General features: G+C 53.4%; 5 protein-coding genes across 5 annotated transcripts; 2 read left to right on the top strand and 3 right to left on the bottom strand.

Moving 5' to 3' along the window:
* Positions 1 to 1,088: 1,088 nt before the first annotated feature.
* On the bottom strand, positions 1,089 to 2,594 carry J4E78_004359 (uncharacterized protein; the record flags this gene model as incomplete). The annotated part of the gene is made up of 1 exon (XM_049364988.1): positions 1,089 to 2,594. The coding sequence occupies one exon, from the start codon at positions 2,592 to 2,594 to the stop codon at positions 1,089 to 1,091; it is 1,506 nt and encodes a 501-aa protein (XP_049222789.1).
* A 218-nt stretch (positions 2,595 to 2,812) lies between these two features.
* TPC1 (mitochondrial thiamine pyrophosphate transporter) lies at positions 2,813 to 3,900 on the top strand (the record flags this gene model as incomplete). Its single annotated transcript, XM_049364987.1, has 3 exons — positions 2,813 to 2,845; positions 2,918 to 2,970; positions 3,018 to 3,900. The coding sequence occupies 3 exons, from the start codon at positions 2,813 to 2,815 to the stop codon at positions 3,898 to 3,900; spliced, it is 969 nt and encodes a 322-aa protein (XP_049222788.1).
* A 109-nt stretch (positions 3,901 to 4,009) lies between these two features.
* On the bottom strand, positions 4,010 to 4,558 carry J4E78_004357 (uncharacterized protein; the record flags this gene model as incomplete). The annotated part of the gene is made up of 2 exons (XM_049364986.1): positions 4,010 to 4,291; positions 4,415 to 4,558. 2 exons carry the CDS (start codon positions 4,556 to 4,558, stop codon positions 4,010 to 4,012), a joined length of 426 nt encoding a protein of 141 aa, XP_049222787.1.
* A 1,508-nt stretch (positions 4,559 to 6,066) lies between these two features.
* On the top strand, positions 6,067 to 6,918 carry J4E78_004356 (uncharacterized protein; the record flags this gene model as incomplete). The annotated part of the gene is made up of 1 exon (XM_049364985.1): positions 6,067 to 6,918. The coding sequence occupies one exon, from the start codon at positions 6,067 to 6,069 to the stop codon at positions 6,916 to 6,918; it is 852 nt and encodes a 283-aa protein (XP_049222786.1).
* Positions 6,919 to 7,477: 559 nt separating this feature from the next.
* On the bottom strand, positions 7,478 to 12,672 carry J4E78_004355 (uncharacterized protein; the record flags this gene model as incomplete). Its single annotated transcript, XM_049364984.1, has 5 exons — positions 7,478 to 8,053; positions 8,105 to 10,183; positions 10,472 to 10,939; positions 10,991 to 12,462; positions 12,516 to 12,672. 5 exons carry the CDS (start codon positions 12,670 to 12,672, stop codon positions 7,478 to 7,480), a joined length of 4,752 nt encoding a protein of 1,583 aa, XP_049222785.1.
* Between the last annotated feature and the right edge of the window lie 154 nt (positions 12,673 to 12,826).

Raw genomic sequence — 12,826 nt, 5'->3', positions numbered from 1 at the left:
GGCAGGTGAGCGAGCAATCTGCTTGAGGCTAGCGTAATAGACCCTGACTTTCTCTCCTAGTAGTCATGGCTGTGTGAATTACCTTGTGCTCCCCACGTCTTTCCCCGTGCTATACCACTTCGATACTCTGAGTAGGTAGTCAACGATGACGGATATGGAACGCACGACCGACGCACGCTTGCTCATGTAAGTACCGAAACACTGCACCGCAAGTGTGTAAAAGCCATTCACCATGCCAAGCTAACATCAACAGATACATGCGCAACACTGCCGAGTCCCCACTTTTGCGCCTACCCGGAGAAATCAGAAACCACATCTACGAACACGTCCTCAGCCAACGCACGTACGCCCTTTGGGTATATTCCTTCAAAGCCACATACACGCATCGAAATGACCTCGCTCTCCTGCGCGTCTGCCGCAAAGTCTACGACGAAGCAAAGCTCCTTCCCTTTTCGCTCAACACATTCTGCTTCCCCCATTTTCTCAAATCATACCACACTCTCATTCTGGGGCTTGATGCAACGGAACGTCAGATCATCCGCACGGTTCGCATAACGTTCTATTTAAGAGAAGCTGAGAGCCTCGTTGCGGATCTGCATGAGTGCAGGCTTGACTCATTGTCGCAAGTTTTCCCTGCAGTGCGGTCTGTACATCTGCATGTGGGCTACGGGGATTTCGATCCGACGAGATTGGAACAGGCAGTGATGAGTATTGGAAAGCGGGTACAGAGCGGTCTGGACGAGGGTGTTGACCTGGAAATCACTCGCGCTAAATATTGATTAGAGCATTGTGGTGGGAAGCATCATCGGTCATGCTCAAGAGCAAATTACCGAGGATCCGCGAAGATAATTTCTTTTTGCGTCATGACGCCGTCTTGATACTGACTACGCATTGGAGTCGGATGGTAACCAAAGGCTACCCAAAGTCCGTCTTCACAGCTTTCGAGACTAAACAGTTTTCTGTAGCGCAAGGGGCCTGGTGTTAGCTTCGACGCATGCTGACCATTGACTGAATTCAAGTAGAGACACAAGTTCCGAAGCACAGCCATATCCATACTGCGCAACCTAGACTACTGAACACCCCCACCTTCATTTCATAGCATGCCTAACCACACCCTCAGCGACCCATTTCCCCTCAAACTTCTCTTCCAGTACCCTCAGCTTACTAAAGAAAACATCGTCATCCACGTACGCCCCCTTCAGCCACCGCTCACCCTTTGTAGCATCGAAAGCCTTCCTAGCATGCAACACCCGCCTATTATCGAAGATGACACACTCCCCCTCATTCAACCTGTACTCATACAAATTCTCCTCCGCACTAAGAAGCTTCTCGTACGCATGTGAAGCAGCAATGAACGAGCGAAGGGACGTCGAGTTGCCGCTGCCGATACGCGCTTCGAAGGGGCCCTGGAAAGGCGGGGACCAGTTTATGCGACGGATGGCGAGGTTGGCGGGGTCGCTGTAGTTAGGATAGGCGAAGGTTTCAATTACTGGCCGGGTGAAGTGGTAATGATAGGTCGGGTGGTGGTAGTGATATGTTACGGGAAATGTACATAGCGTTCTGAAGTGGCCCTCGGATTGCCGCCGGAGTTGATGTGCCGCAGCGAAGGAGTCTGAGAAGAAGGATTCGCCACCTGGGGTACGGGCTCGCAGGGAGTGCAGGAGTTGCAGATGCGGGGGGTTGGATGTGTATAGCAAGTCCATATGGAGACCGAGGTAGTCGGGTGTGTAGGCTATGTTTTCGGCTTTGGGTTTTGAGCGGACGTCCCATGTTCGGCCGTAGAAAGTGTCTTTGAGGGTACCAATACGGGAGGCGAGGGCTACGACGGAATCCTCGGATTCGGGCACGTTCTTGATGAAGAGGAGGCCGTAGCGGTTCAGGTGTGTGAGGGCTTCGAAGAGGGTTTCGTCTTGGGACATGTAGGTGTCGTAGTCGAGCCACTTGTTGTCTTTTACGATCCTGTTCTTGTCCCAGAACACTCTGTCATCGTGTCGCACTCCGCCACGTAGCTCAATCTCTGTGTTGAATGCGCGGCGTAGCCAGTCGATGGAATGCCGTGTGCGGTGCTCCGGACCGAAGCCTTTGACGTCTGTCTTCCATTGAAGCTCGATAGAGACTCCCTTCTCTTCATCAACTACTGTCTTGCAGCTACCCTCTAAATCTTCTGGTATGTCCGAAGTCTGGAAGCGCTTGTTCTTGCTGTCAGGGTCCATGCATTGCGTACACGTGCAGCTGTCGCGAAGGAACGCAGCGTCGAAGATCTTGGGCTCTCCATCGATGTTCACCGCGATCCTCTTCGCTGGACTACCGTCAAGCTGGCCAATGTTAGATTCATCATGAACGAGAAGTTCTTGCTCTTTCGAACGTCTCAGCTCTTGCTCCTGTTGCTGTTGCAGCTGTTCCTGGCGTTTGGTTGGCCGAAAAGGGCCATGTGTAGCGGGGCTCCAATCAGCATGCTCGGTTGGCTTAGGTGATCGCCAGAACGAGTTGAAGAAGAAACACCGTCTCTGAACAGCAAGCGTAGTCCTGCGGGAAGTGGTGGCTTGCGATCTCAGACTCCGTAGCGGTATTCTGGTGGTGATGGTGAAAGACATGGTCGGCCGCAGCTGTTGGCAGTGACGGGACACGGCGGGGTTCCTTGCTTTTCAACGTCAGGGAGCGAGCGTGGTGGAAACAATCAACCCGTAAACCGAGGTCTCTACTACCCTTTGCCCGGCACGTTTGCAATCACAGGTGTCCTACCGAGCATCGGCGGTGGGTAGCTAATTACGCGCGCGAACATAGCACGTGTCTCAATCGACGCGCTGGGCGCATGTCTGAGGGTGTCGCACAGCTGAAGCATGAGGTAGGAGCTTGTCTATCTTGACCGTTTACCGACACGCCATGCTGGCAGAACCAGGGCTAATATGACTGATAGGGCTCCCAGCGACAAGTTGTCGTCGCAGGTGCGGCGGCAGGCCTGGTGTCGCGGTATGTTCAATCTCCCATGTTCGCGCACATGGCTGACATTGCGACAGCTTCGTGATAGCTCCCCTCGACGTCATAAAGATCCGCCTGCAACTCCAAATCCACTCGCTCTCCGACCCGTTCAGCGTTCGCAATGTCCAAGGGCCCGTCTACAAAGGAACATTGGGCACCCTCAAACAAATTCTTCGCGAAGAGGGTGTCACGGGGCTATGGAAGGGCAATATACCGGCGGAGCTCATGTACTTGACGTACGGTAGCGCCCAGTTCTCTGCCTACACGTACATATCGCATTGGCTAGAGACCATTCCGCCGCCATATACGCTTCCAAGCTCAGTCGCCAATTTCCTCAGCGGAGCCAGTGCGGGTGCTGCTGCGACGACGGCGACATACCCGCTCGATCTTCTTCGCACGCGCTTTGCTGCGCAAGGCAAAGATCGTGTCTATACCTCCATCATCGCGTCTCTCAAGCACATCGCGCAGCATGAAGGACCCAGAGGCTTCTTTCGCGGCCTCGGCGCAGGCGTGAGCCAGATTGTGCCTTACATGGGCCTCTTCTTCGCTAGCTACGAAAGCTTGAAGCCAGTAACCGCCTCCTCTCCCATACCACTGCCACTCGGAAGCTCAGATGCCGTCGCCGGTGTCATCGCGAGCGTTCTCTCCAAAACCGCCGTCTACCCGCTCGATACCACGCGCAAGCGACTACAAGTCCAAGGGCCGATGCGCGAGCGATACGTTCATCGGAACATACCGACATATACCGGCGTCATCAGTACCATTGCGCATATATGGAAGCATGAAGGTCGACGAGGTATGTACCGCGGGTTGACGGTCAGTCTTCTGAAAGCTGCGCCAGCCAGTGCGGTCACAATGTGGACATACGAGCGGGCCATGGGCCTCATGCTTGCTTTTGATGAAAAGCACAAAGACGATTGAACATCGGGTTTCTAATATGCATGGGTCGGCGTTGAGATACCAAATACCCCTTCTTCATAAATACAACTTCTCAAATCAAGATACATTACAAACCAACCTCTTCGCGAGACTAGCTCAGATTCCCAAATTCTCCCTCTCTGCCCGTCCACGTTACCTTCATCATAGGCTGCTCTAGGAAATCCTCGACACCCCTCTTCGTCGTCGCTTCGCCCCACCCTCTCCGTCGCAACGTCTGCTGCAGTATGAAGGCCAGATCTACGTTGTTTACAGCTATCCCCAACGTCTCGCCTTTGGATCCTGGTATCACAAACTCTAGATATAGTCGTGGGGCGTTGCGGGCGGTCATGTAGAATGGTGTCCACAACGGTCCTGGTGGTGGACGCTCAAGTAGCTGTGGGCGAGCGTGAGAGACATCTCTAGCGACGGATGGATCATGAAGAGGTGGCGATGGATTGGCCTGAAAGCTTGAATGGCTGATGCGCCTGGTATCAAAGTCTGGATATACGTTGCGTACATCTTCTTCCAACTTGGCGAGTTCTTCTTGCATCTTGATGTTTTGGTTACTGAGTAGCCAGTTCTTGTGGTTTAGTGCTTCGATCTTTTCTTGGTTTTCACGGGCGAGAGCCTCGAGAGCTGCTAGACGCGCGTCTGTGGACATTATAATTTAGGGCGTTCTGACGAGCCAGGGGGTGTGTATTAGAGAGATGACGGGAATTATAGCGGTACTGGTTTTGAACCATGCATTTTGGATCTATTTATCACCTACGATAGTATGAGGGATTCAAGAAGTCAGAGTAAGGTTTTGAACTACTGGTACGTGATTCATGGGAGGATTTAGTCTATGTCCGATCCCCCAAGTCACAAATTAGGATCGTAGCGTGAAGTCGAGTTACGCGGGTTGGAATGTGCTCTTCAGGGAAGGACTAGCAAACGATGCTGGAGACGTTTTGATATATAAGCCCCGCGAGGACGTCTGCTACTGACGCATGAACAACGACTCTACAAAACGCTACGTAGTTAACCACCACCTAGGCAGTCTCTTGCCATTACTCCAAATGCTGACTGTGTTATAGTAAATCAAAACGCACACATACATTTCCCCACTGTCACATCAAGCCTACCTCCAGCAACGAGTCCGCTTTGAACCCAACAACAAACTACACTTGAGTCCACAAAACCCCCAAGCGACACTATATGTCATGCAGAATCAAGGCTGAATCTGTAAGGACTGTGGGGCTGTGAATTATCATAATGAATGGCATTGCGAGGTGTGCACCCAAGTCTAGGGACGAGTATCAAGGGAATTGGATATTGGAACGTCTTACGCAGTTGCAATTGATAGAAACAAACATCTTCCACATTCAGCTCTGCTGTGTGACTAAAGTAATAAATAGTATAAAACTCAGAATTCGGCTTCGTACCGCGCTATGCCGTATCACTACATGTTCAAACTTGGAAAGGTGTGATTGGGGAAAGCAGGAAGGGAACGTTCGTACCAATCACCACTATAAAGCTGCCGACCTTTTTCTCGCCGACGTTAATGAGCATAGTGACAGTCACTGCAATCGATGCAGGATGTATGCATAAGCTACCTAACCTTGGAATAATCTCAGAAGCTAACCACTATGGGACGCAAGGCAATGTGTGGGTATGCCAAGAATCACCTAAGCATCTAACAACCACCATGATGCCACTTCACACAACCTCGGGAACTTGGCAAACCATCGTTACCGACTATCCAAACCCCCAACGTACATAACCAAAATTACTCACGAAAAAAACCTTTAGGCTCCAGCGCGATGTCCAGAAGAATGCGGCGATGCGGCTCTCACGGCATCGACCCCCGCTAGCCTACCCTTTTGGAACCCGTGCCGCACCTAAGTAGGTCCTTGCCCCTGGCGAGCTACATCCAAATCCTGTCTCAAACTTGGACTTTTGTACCCGACCGCACGGTTATCGTTGTACTAGGAATAGAGCCTTGTTCGAGTTTGTTCCTATTATCCGCTAATCCTTCCAATACCTAATACAAATGTCGCTCCCCTGGACCAGTTTCGTCCTTTGTACTGTGGCTTCCCAACTTTGCTGAATTACTTACCGAGCCTTTGCTACGATTTCTTCTTCGATTTCATTTCCCCGGCAACCTTCCGGCCGTCTCTCGCCCCCAGAATGCGGGTTCTTACTTGGGTCACCTGGTTGTTCGTTTCCTTGCTTGGAGCTATTGATGCAGCTACGAGCGAAACCTCAGGTGTCGTAGAAGTAGACCTAGTCTTCCCGCGCAACGACACATACGCGCCAGCTCCATATTTCCCCATCGTCTTTGCCGTCCAGAACCCCAAACTCGCAACATTGCTTAGTTTGCGGCTCGGATTCGAAGTCTGGAATATGACAAACGGCTCAAAGGTCGACGAGGGAAGCTTCGGCGACTACTATAAGAGGAGTACGCTCAACTGGACAAACACGTCGAGTTCCGACCCGGAGCTCGTATATCGCCACTACACCGAGTTCAAGACGGAGGGCAAATGGATGTTAGTGTGGAATCTGATCTGGTCTAATTGTACATACGATCCTCTTCGGGAGATATATTATCAAAAGGGCCACTCGCAAACCTCGGGCGTTACGTTCACCACGAAGAAGACTGCGCAGGGTATTGATCTTGTCGACGCAACAAAAGACCAGAGTTGTCCTGGAGATCAGGGCATAGCTTTCAACGTCGTTGATACTACGAAAGTTACCGGAGGCTCCTACGGCGTGGGCGAACAGTGCGCTGTCTTGGACAATTCAACCGTCACCCCAACGCCTTGCCAGGTCAAGATTGACGCTGCAAGCGCGACAAGCATGGCGGTGGCCTTGACGGCAAGTCTCTGTTCGGATGAGAATCTAATGTGGGTGGAGGCTGGAAGGGCTCCAGAGCCAGAGATCAGTTGCCCTGTAGATGAGAGTGCCGCCCAGCAACTCCTCGTCGGGGGTCTAACATGCCTGATGGCTGCGATTGGGGCTTTGAGTTATCTCCTCTTGTAAAAAGATCACGTGTTAAGATGCGGGCATAACGCGATGTAATAGCACAATGTATATACTCGGTATACAACTATACTCCCCGACCACCTCATACTCACCTTGAGTATCTGTACACAACAACCAGAAAGCAAGCTTCAAAAACATGAAAATAGAATTCGCAATCCTACTAAAACACACAAAAAAAACTTGGATATAGATGGGAACGAAGAGTCGAGTCGGGTTATCATATCCTTAACAAACGCCGCCAGCGCCCATCTCGGAGAGAGAGGGAGAGGGAAAGAGAAGAAACCCCCCCACCCATAGTCGTGCTGTGCAAAGGCACGCCTTATGCTGCACATATGCCAACCACCCAGCCACCCCTTCCAAACGCGGGAACGCGGGAAACATGCAAGACTGAATCGAGACCAGAAGGAATCCGTAGGGAACCAGGCCTTTTCGTCCGCTCGCATTCTGGCATCCAAGTCCCGCCACACCACACAAAAGAACGCCAGGCCAGAGACGCAAGAACATGCGTTGCCAATCACCCAGCCGCATAGTCTTTGCGAACAAAAGGATGAAGCGCCTAGTCGAGACCATCTGCGCCGTCCATGTCCACGTCTTCATTATCAGCCACCTTCCTAGGCTCTTCGAGATCCTTCTTGAACGCCGCCTTCTTGGCGTCTACATCGTCCCGGCTGAGGTCCTTCATCCAAGTGTTGTTCCTGACGAGAATGTCTTGGACCCTCTCTCTCCGCTCGTCGTTGAGCTTCTTGTACTCTTCAGCTGGGTTGGGAACAGCCTCGCTGAGTCCCGCGCGCACGGCGTCTGGTTGCAGGAAGTACTGAACACCGCCTGTGCCGAAGGGTTCGCTGTTGATAAAGGTCATGATGTAAGCGGCGGGGCTGATGGAGACGGTGATCTTGTCGCTGTGCTTGACGTGGTCGAAGCGTTCTTCCTCGGTGAGGTCTTCGGCTCGAGCGAGACGCTTCTTCAGGTACGGGTAGTTGACACGGGAGAGGTCGACTTCTTCGGTGGGTTCCACAGCCATGTACGAGGCGACGTATGCTCGCCAGCGCTTGATCCGGTCGAGCGTGGTGAAATCAAAGGTCGGGTCGTCCTTCTTGAAAAGCCGCACGTGCGCCCACATCTTGGCGGGGTTCTGTAGAAACATCAATACATGATTGATAAGAGAGAGGTGGTGTTGACTTACGTAGGTGATGCGGTAGGTGTCAGCGTCCTTGGCGAGCTTCTCCACAGCCTTGCGATAGCTAATCTCGTTCTTGTGAGTTGTGGTATCGTTGACGCGGTCCTTCCTGAACAGGTTGTAGATATCAAGGCTCTTATCCTTGTTATCATGGCTAACAACAGCAAGTGCGAAGCGAACGAGTGAGCTCAGGAGCCTGTCGAACGAGTACAACTGCCACCCAATCTGCAAATAGTACCTTCGTAAAGTCTCCTCGATAAAGTTCATCTCGACTTCGCCAGAGATTTGATCTTGGAACATTTCGAGAAGCTGTTGGTAGTAGTTTGCTGATGGCGATGTGTCTTTGAAGAAGTCGTCGGGCTGCTTGTCGAGCATCTTGAGCTTCTGCGCTGCCTTTGGCTCCTTGGCGCGCGCGATGACTTCTCGTACCTCCTCTTCGCTATCCTTGAGCTTTAACAGCCTCTCGTAGAGCATGACGAACATGCGGAAGAAGCAGTAAATCGAAGCGTTAGAGTACATGTTGTACTCTACGCGTTGGTAGGGCTCTTCGTGCTCGAACTCTCTGTCGCCGAAAGGCGTGGGAGCATCGGTATATTCTACCCATTGCCTCTCTGGCCGATCTGCGCGAGGATTGGAGTTTGAACTGTCACCAGCAGCCTCCTCGTCCATAGCGGATGCATCCGGGGTACTGTCCCGACTTGCCGACGCAACACTGTCTTCCTTGTCCTTTCGTGACTTGTTGTTGGGGTCGAGAACATTGCGACGGAGGTCCCCCTTCTTCATTTTCTGCGAGCGTTGGGAAACATCATCATCCGGAGAGGGCGTATCCTCGCCAGAATCGTTTGGCGTATCGCGTGGCGAGGTTTGTACCCGCTGCTCGAACTTGGCAGAATCGATGCCAAAGAATAGAGGAACGAATTCCTTGATAAAAGGCACGACCTTTGCAAAGTCGGCACTGTTGTTGTTGTCCGCAAAAGTGAGCATCAATCGAGCCACGTCGAAGAGTACCTCTTCATCCCGGAAGGAAAAGGCAAACTGGTAGTCCGGCTGCGATATCTCTTGGATCTGCTGGAGGCGCTTCTGCTCTTCGTATCTGACCTGGATCTCATTCGTGAGGGACTTAGGCTGGAACTGTCGCTTGTCGGCCTGCTTGACGGTAATGCTCTGGTGATCCAGCGACTTCCAGAAGATCTTTTGGGTCTGATCGCGCCAGACCTTTTCCCATTCACGCTGAGCGGCCTTCCAGTCCTCCAGTTTAGTCTTCAAGCGGTGGAGAAGTACAGGGACGACGCTCCAGGGCATTTGGAACAGTTCTTTAATCACGTCCTTTCCCCTGTCACGGCCGTAGATCTTCATAATGACACGTTTGTAGATCGTCTCACTTTGTCCACCAAGTCCAGGTGGCAATGTGAATCCCTGTCTGTCCTCTGGCTTCATTGTGAGCAGCTGGTTGGCGATAGGCTCCAACTGTTGGATCGTGCGGCTGCAGGCCTCGATGTTGAAGTCATAGTCATGACGCTCTTCCTCGATTCTGTGCAAGCCCTCCTCGAAAGTGTTCTTGCGATGGGCAACGAAACCAGAATCCTCGGAGGCCCATGTCGGGTGAGATGCCCACTCGTCGTTCAGAACAGATCTGCAGAGTTCGTCGCGTCCACTACACACGCGTTCTCGTTCGCGCCTTGGGAGCAAGCGATAGCTAGGACCAAGACTGCGGCAATTCGATAATGAGACACGCGAGTTGACAGTCTTAGGGCGGTACTTTTGTTGCTCTTCGTCCTCGCCCATGAACTTCTTGAACCAAGCATAGAGTTCATGATTTCCGCCGATGAAAGATCCGGCGCGAGACAGTAGTAACTGCTTGTCGATTAAGTCTTGCGAGTAGAGGTTGCAGAGCTTCAAGAACTCGTTCATCGTGTTCTTGTTTCCAATGAACTTCTTGACGCGGTCAAAGAAAGCAAGCTCATCCTGGCTGGGTGTTGTGGTCGTCGTCGGTGGCATTGGCTCAGGTAGCGCAGGAGTCAGGGTGGGTGATACCGGTGGTCCATCGGGAATCGCCTGCTTTGCGCCATGTCCGGTCTTTGCGCGCTTCAACATGTTAGTTGATGATCTTTTGTGATGCTCTATTGCATTCGAAGGAAGGCCCATTTTCATCTCTGGTGGGAAGAGAGCTAAACAGGACCCCACCATCAAACATAGTGATGATAGTCTCGATGACAATGATTGTGATACGGTGGGGTTGAGATGGAAATAGAGTATGACCAATGAAAAGAATTGAAAGGGTTGGGGCAGAGGACCATGGAGATGCACGTGCCTCTATAAAGAAAAACAACGTGACCTAACCCGGCCCGTTATAGTGTAGAATCATGTACGTACCTTGTTGACATTGCCCTGGTTGTATCCACCCCGAACGTTCGAGGTTGGCATTTCTTGCGACATGGGCGCGGGCATCGGCGCAGCCACAGGGCCTTGTCGCTCGCGCTTCCTCTTGTTGTCGCGGTTCGCTGTAGGAGTAGGTGCGAAGTTGCCCATCGGAGGCAATCGAGATGTATCGGCGCGTCCGGGCGTTTGTTGGTTTGCAGCGGCTCCGTATCCTGATTCACCTCGAACATTGCTGAGCATGACTGCGTCTTCAGCCGCGTTCTTGGCGGCCTGCTGTTGCGCTCTGTGTTGAGCAGCGGACTCGGGAAGGAACTGCTTGAAATCCTCCAGGAGATCTGGCGCGCCACCAAACAGGTGAGTGACTTGGGCGTATACGTCCTGAATGGGCTTCGACTCTCTCTGGTACGTCTGTAGTATCTCCAGGAAGTTTTTGTAAATGTCTGGGTGAGCTGCGAATCGGTTCTAGGGTACCATTAGCATTTTGGTTTTCAACCTCACAGTGAAGAATGGTACCTTGATCTTGTTCACATAGCTAATCGCATGGTTGAACTCTACCGGGCCTCTCTTTTCTGCTGCAGCTCCGCCCATCTGTGGAAGCTGAGCAGCACCGTTCATAGCCTGTCCTTGTAACGAGGCACCCGGATCAACGCTGGGTGACATCATTGAGCGGCCAGTAGCTGCAGATACTGCGTTTTGTAACTGCGAAACGCCTCTCTGCTCTTGCTGGTGAGCCAGCGCTGCAGCTCCAGCAGGGTCAGGATGAGGACGCGATGTGACCTCTGGCGAATGAGGCGCTGGGCCCTGCTGTCCTTGGGGACCGTACAGTGGCCCTCCGAGAGTACGGTTGTTGGGTGAAAACATCGATTCTTGTCCCTCAGGACCTTGAGCTCTCTGTTGTTGAGGCCATGGGCGTCCTTGGGCAGTCTCGTAGTATGTGCTCTCGTGTTGCGGGCCGTTGTTGCCATTGACAGCACCGCTGCGTGGCGGTGAAAGCGGCCTTGGAGCGGGCATAGTCGATACCATGGTTCCCATGGGCGTGGTGACTCTGATAGCGTTTGGGTCGCCGTTGGTGCCACACTCGATCTTGTAGCCCGGCGGCAGAAACGTATTGAAACCCTGGATCAAGGCCGGATTGCCCGCAAACAGTGTTGATACCCTCTCGATGACGCCTGGGGTGTCGATAGCACCGCTCTTGAAATCCTTCATGATGTCGAGGAATCGATTGTACACGTCGGGGTGGTCGGCGAACTGGACTTTGACCTGGTCGAGATAGCTCAGGGCGTCGTTGAGAATGGGCTGCTGTCCCTGGCCCATAGCCATGGATCCTGGAGGACCAGCAAAAGGCATCAACATCTGGGCCTGGGTAGGTGCCTGTACGGCGTGTTGCATGCGCGGTGTAGTCTGCTCATGCTGTGCGGGCGCATTTCCATACATGGGGCCTGAGTTGGGGCCACCCATGGGTGGCGCAAGTGGGTTTGGCCCGTTCATGGGTCCAGATTGGCCGAGCAGACCGTTGGGCCCGTGGATGGTTCGCGTTGATGGTGCGACTGCCACTGGCTGGTGTATTTGGATCGGCCCTGAGTGGTTCTGGTGCGCTGCGTGCTCGCGCTGCTGTCGCTCGTGCAGGTCGCGATCCCGCTGCTCTGCCTCGCGCTTGACGATGTCTTCTTGCTGGTGCATGGCATGCGACTCCATCTCTCTGTCTCTGTTTTCGCGATCGCGCATCTCGCGCTCTCTGTCGGCGTTGGCTTGCTCCGAAGTCGGCATGTGCTGCTGCTGCTGTTGTTGTAGGGTTTGCGAGATGCCTGGTAACGAGTACGGAGGGGCTTGAGGGCCTTGGTGAGCTTGCGCGCCCGCGTCTGACGATGGCGGTCGCTGGGCGGACATGTGAGGCGACGAGTGCTGAGGTTGCGCCGTCAGCCCGGGAAGCGTGGGGAGGTTCTGGTTGTGGGCTGTCGCGGCGTTTGACGAGTAGTAGCCGCCACCTGTGACGGGGTTAGCAATGCGAACAGGCGCGTCGTCCGCCGGTGCTACGTACCAGATGGTGGAGGCAGTACTGGTCCCGGACCCTGGGCGGGTGACGCATGTGAGGGACCCTGGGGCGTCGCGCTGTTTGGCCTGTCATCGGTCTCGAAGTCAGCGTGAATCCAATCGAAGGGTGGTGAGAAAAGGAGCTCGCAGGCGTCTTCGCTCATCGTGCCGGCCTGCATTGGGCAGTGAGTGGGAGGCGAGTACGCACCCATAGGGACCCAGAGGCCGTGGCGCCTGGCCTTGACCCTGCTCTGTTTGCTGCTGGCCCTGTCCAGCTGCCGCCGCTTGTGCAGGCGGCCACCCGTCGCGATGCGCTGG

Source organism: Alternaria triticimaculans (assembly GCF_023758025.1).
Source record: "Alternaria triticimaculans strain BMP 0046 chromosome Unknown scaffold_5, whole genome shotgun sequence".
Taxonomy (NCBI): domain Eukaryota; kingdom Fungi; phylum Ascomycota; class Dothideomycetes; order Pleosporales; family Pleosporaceae; genus Alternaria; species Alternaria triticimaculans.
This window is presented reverse-complemented; position numbering and strand designations above follow the sequence as displayed.